Source organism: Leptodactylus fuscus, chromosome 2 (genome assembly GCF_031893055.1).
Source record: "Leptodactylus fuscus isolate aLepFus1 chromosome 2, aLepFus1.hap2, whole genome shotgun sequence".
NCBI lineage: Eukaryota > Metazoa > Chordata > Amphibia > Anura > Leptodactylidae > Leptodactylus > Leptodactylus fuscus.
In genome coordinates, this window is record NC_134266.1 from 169,550,238 (window position 1) to 169,555,043 (window position 4,806).

A 4,806-nucleotide genomic window follows, 5' to 3' on the forward strand; every position below is an offset into this window, starting at 1 on the left:
AGTCATTCCTATGGCTCGATAAACCTCCATTCTTCATGTGTGAAAAATAGGATTGGAGCCCAAGTGTGAATAGGGAGCAGCCTGGCTGCACTGAGGTTAGCCCTACTTTACACAATATACTTTACACTAACATTACTAACACACTGCACCAGGATTATTATTACTGTCACCCTGAGAGATCAAATAAAGCTTCTCAGAACAATGAGATCTGCCTGGATGCCAATGACAAGAGGCCTGGGAGAAAGAGAGAGAGAGGAGGCTCAATGTATGCACAAAGGAAAATACTAGTGGAGATGACAAAGCTGCAGTATACAATATAAGCATATACATGATACACGACCAGGAGGAGACCCACATGCCCGCAAATAGCAGAAAACAAATATCTAGAGCAGAAACACAGTGCAATGATTCTCTAGCAATAATCCACTACACACAACCACAAAGGGTTCATCAATAATCGACACATCCCAATAAATAAAGGTCAATAGAATAAAAGCCTCATTCCAGAACTTCCAGGATTCATTTGTGGCAGTGTAAAAAGGATTAACGAAAACAATGCAGACCTGAGCTTGTTATTACTATTATTATCATCATCATCATCATCATCATCACTTTTATTCCTCATTAGTAAAACTAATAAGATTCATTCCATGGATCCTAATAAATTGCCGATGGAAGTTTTAAGACGTGCACAAATATCAGGCTAAATCGTAGAAACCAATACCCTTGATGCCAACTTTCACTTGGGCACATTATTATTATTATTTTTAATAAAAGGGCATTGTTGAAATTATGGAAGACAGCAATGACAGGCAGAAATAAAAAAAAAAAAAGTGTTTAAAGCATCAAATATCAATAGTTGGATCTAGAATTTGAAGGATTTTCTCCAGTTAACGCATCACACACAGATCTGTCTCATTCTAACAAATTTATTTTCTCAATCATCTCTTTACGGAACCACTACGAAAAATTAAATTACAATCAAATGATCACATCAAAAAAAAGAGACCATTGTCACCTGTCCGTACTTCTCTTCAATTGTGATTTGTGCTCGTCTGAAAAAAGGAAACAAACAAAACAAAAAAAAAAAAACTAAAGAAAATAAAAAAACAAATACGTCATAATACAAGATTTGGGGAAAAATAAATTACCGTTCTGCAGCAGTTTATAGGTTTTCTGAATAAAATATTAAAAGGAGTCATTTGATGAAAATATAAAGCACATTTTCTTGTAGATCAGCCAGGGATCTATTATTATTATTCTTATTCTTATTATTTAGCGCTGTCTTTTCTTATCAGTCTGTTACAACAATCTAACAAAAAAGACACTGCTTGGAAATTGCAGGAGTGTATCTAATCCTCATAGTTGGCAACGGACTAAGAAGAGGTGTAGTGACGGTAAGTGCACAGACAGAGGATCAGATGGGAAGATGAATAAATCCATAGTATTAGAGTTACTGGGAGTCATAGAAAAAGGACAGGAGATCTCGGGGCTTGTGGTCACAACTTTAGAAAGAGCCAGAAGAAAAAAAAAATAGGATTTCTCATTGACATCTTAAAATGATTCCCCTCTGGAGCCGACTGGGCATTAAGTTCAGGAAGCTTATTTGTATTTCCAATGTATTTCTTACAGTCACTGGTGCCATGTGCAGATTTATTGGCTGGGTGGGCAAGAGGACACGTTATTATGTTCCTGGCAGGGCATCTAGAGGACTTGTAGCCAGGGGTATGTGGCTAAGAGTTGCTGCAAGTTCCAAGCAGCAGTCTAGTCATGGACTCTAGATTATTCTTCATGGGTAAAGCAGGGGAACCACACAGTCAGCCGCTGGGATTGTGATGTGACATATTATAGGGTGGCATCGAGAGGGATTTTTAAAGTTCTTTTTCTGAGAAATTGGGGAGGAGTCGTAAGGCAAATAAAAACAATATTAAAAATATAATATATATTAAAAAGAAATATCTGCAGTTCTTGGTGCACTGTACATGTCCACCCATGTGCCACAATGCCAGTCTTCGCCCTGTATCAGTGAATGTTTTCCCTCTGTCTCTCTCGGTCCTGTCAGTCTATATATATCATTATGTATCTATTTATATAAAAAGAGCAGTCTAGGTGAGGGGGGCTGTGTGTGGCGGGGTCCTCCCGTGGCATCACTGGTCAGGCAGCTGCTGGGTGCCCACTCCAGTCATTGCACACTAGTCTGCATCCCGTGGTGAGGGGGCGGTGTGTCAGCCCCCACATTGCCCACCTGGGAGTAGACATCATCTGGCGTCTGTTGCTGGATGCCCGGTGGGGTCATCCTCTTCTCTTTCTGCCGTCGGTTGCAGAACCAGACCCTGACCACCTCCTTCTCCAGCTGTAGACTGTCCGCCAGGTTAGTGATCTCTTGGGCAGAGGGCTTGGGGCACTTGAGGAAGTGGCTCTCCAGGGCGCCCTTGACGCTCACCTCTATAGAGGTCCTCTTCTTCCTCTTTCTGCCTTGGGCTGCGATCTTGTCGATGCTGGTGGGGCTGCCCGTGGAGGAATCGGCCTCCTCCAGCCACTTGTTGAGCAGGGGTTTCAGTTTGCACATGTTCTTAAAGCTGAGCTGCAGAGCCTCAAACCTGCAGATGGTGGTCTGGGAGAAGACATTGCCATAGAGGGTACCCAGGGCCAGGCCCACGTCCGCCTGAGTGAAGCCCAGCTTTATCCTACGCTGCTTGAACTGTTTGGCAAATTGTTCTAGGTCATCCGAGGTCGGGGTGTCCTCGTCGGAGTGGGGGTCGTGGCTGTTGACCCCATGATGCTGCGGCTGCTGCTGGTGGTGCTGCTGGTGGTGGTGATGATGGTGATGGCCAGGGTGGTCGCCTAGCTCTGGCGTGTCCCCCCTGACCAGGCCGGGGTGCACCAGGCTTTGGCTCCCCGGGGGAGGGCTCAGCATCCCGTTCACAGTGAATGCTCCGGACTGGGAGTACAGGAGTGCTTGCTGCTGCTGCTGCTGCTGTTGCTGCTGCTGCGCCCCTCCCGTCATGGACTGGATGTGAGAGGCGGCCGCGGCTCCCCAGCCTCCCGGGTGTCCTTGGTGGGGTCCTAGGTGAGGCGGTCGGTGATGCAGGGCGGCCCCTGGATGCAGCTCGTCCCTCCCAGCTCCCCCCTTCACGTCCTGCTGCTGTTGCGGGTGCTGCGGGCTGCCGGTCATCCCGACGGGGCTGCTGGACCAAGGAGAGCCTGCCTCTGCTGCTGCCGCCGCCGCTGCTGCCGCCGCCGCCGCTGCATGTGGCAGCGCCGTGACCCACTGGTGTGCGTGGCTCAGCATGTGCCCGCCGTTACTGGCAGCCATGGCCCCCTGCATGAAGTCGCTCTGCACCATCTTCACCGTGGGATCCCCCCGGTAACCGCCTGACACCGAGGTGACAGCTGCGCTGCCGGGCTGCATCCCCCCTCCTCCCCCCGAGTCCGAGTGCACGATGGAGCCAGGCGACAGGATGCTGTTGCTGGGGAGGTAGGGGTTAGAAGCTGCCGTGGCCATGGCTTCCCCCCGGGCCGTTGCTATCCACAGGTTTGGGGCTCGCTCTTCTCCTCCTCCCCCGCAGCCTGTGTACGCTTCCCCCTTGAGATGCACTTTTGTCCTTGGAAGATGCTCCCGGTATGAAGAAGAAATGCGGGGGCGCTGGGTCACCTGTTCCCCGGCGGGTCCCTGGCTGAGGCACAGCGCGGCGGTCACTGCTGTGTCCCGGGCATCGGTGTAGATCATAGATTATGGAGAGATAGCGCGGCTGCCGCTACTGCTAATGCTGACAAGTTGCCTCCAGTAAACTTCCTGTAGTGGGAACGATGCGGCGCCAGCAGCCTTACATAAAGTTGTGCTGGAGCTCGGGGTCCCCTCTGTGACAGCCGCCGTGTCCCCGCTGCCGCTGTGTACGCACAGGTGACTGACACATCGTCCTCCTCATCCCCCGGAGCGGCTCAGTGTGCAGGGACTGCGGAGGAGAAGCGGCTACAACTCCACTGGAACTTGTCCGGGCTCAGTGACAGCTGTGTGTCCCTCCCTCACTGAGCGGGGACTGGAGAGTGTTTACCCTGCACGCAGCGCGCACACCACCACACTATCCCAAATACGAGCACGCCGAGCGCACGGCCCCCGCTGATTGGCTCCACGCTGCGTGATTGACACCGTGGCGCTGACTGGCTCCGGGCGCGCACCCCCTCCTTCCGGCCCTTCCCATTGGCTGCTCATTAATTTAGGCGAAAGTGTCGTAGGAGCCCCTTATGTACACACAGATCTATACATACATATATATAGGAGGCTACTACTGCTGAGGAGACTCCCGCCAGATGCTGCTACCTACACACAGCTCAGGTCAGCCCTCTGCAGGGACAGTCCCATCATAAGCTGTCTAGTCAGGACTACGTGGAGATGGATGGATGGATGGACAGCCATGGGAAGCTCCATACAATACAAGAATAAACTATACAATGTACCCTCTTATAATACACAGGGCACATCCTAGCTATTACTTATTACAATGTACCCTCTTATAATACATAGGACGAATCCTATATATTACTTATTACAATGCACCCTCTTATAATACATAGGACATATCCTAGATATTACTTATTACAATGTACCCTCTTATAATACATAGGACATATCCTAGATATTACTTATTACAATGTACCCTCTTATAATACATAGATCACATCCTATCTATTACTTATTACAATGTACCCTCTTATAATACATAGGACACATCCTAGCTATTACTTATTACAATGCACCCTCTTATAATACATAGGACATATCCTAGATATTACTTATTACAATGT

The 4,806-nt window shown here is 48.8% G+C and overlaps 1 protein-coding gene across 1 annotated transcript; it reads right to left on the reverse strand.

The window, feature by feature from the left end:
• Positions 1-518: 518 nt before the first annotated feature.
• On the reverse strand, positions 519-4,049 carry POU3F3 (POU class 3 homeobox 3). The gene has a single exon (XM_075265059.1). It carries the CDS (start codon positions 3,728-3,730, stop codon positions 2,183-2,185), a length of 1,548 nt encoding a protein of 515 aa, XP_075121160.1. The 5' UTR covers positions 3,731-4,049; the 3' UTR covers positions 519-2,182.
• Positions 4,050-4,806: the final 757 nt, after the last annotated feature.

Bases quoted from the DNA above. Each gene is read 5' to 3' on its own strand.
- POU3F3 (XM_075265059.1), bottom strand. From the start codon at position 3,730: ATGATCTACACCGATGCCCGGGACACAGCAGTGACCGCCGCGCTGTGC.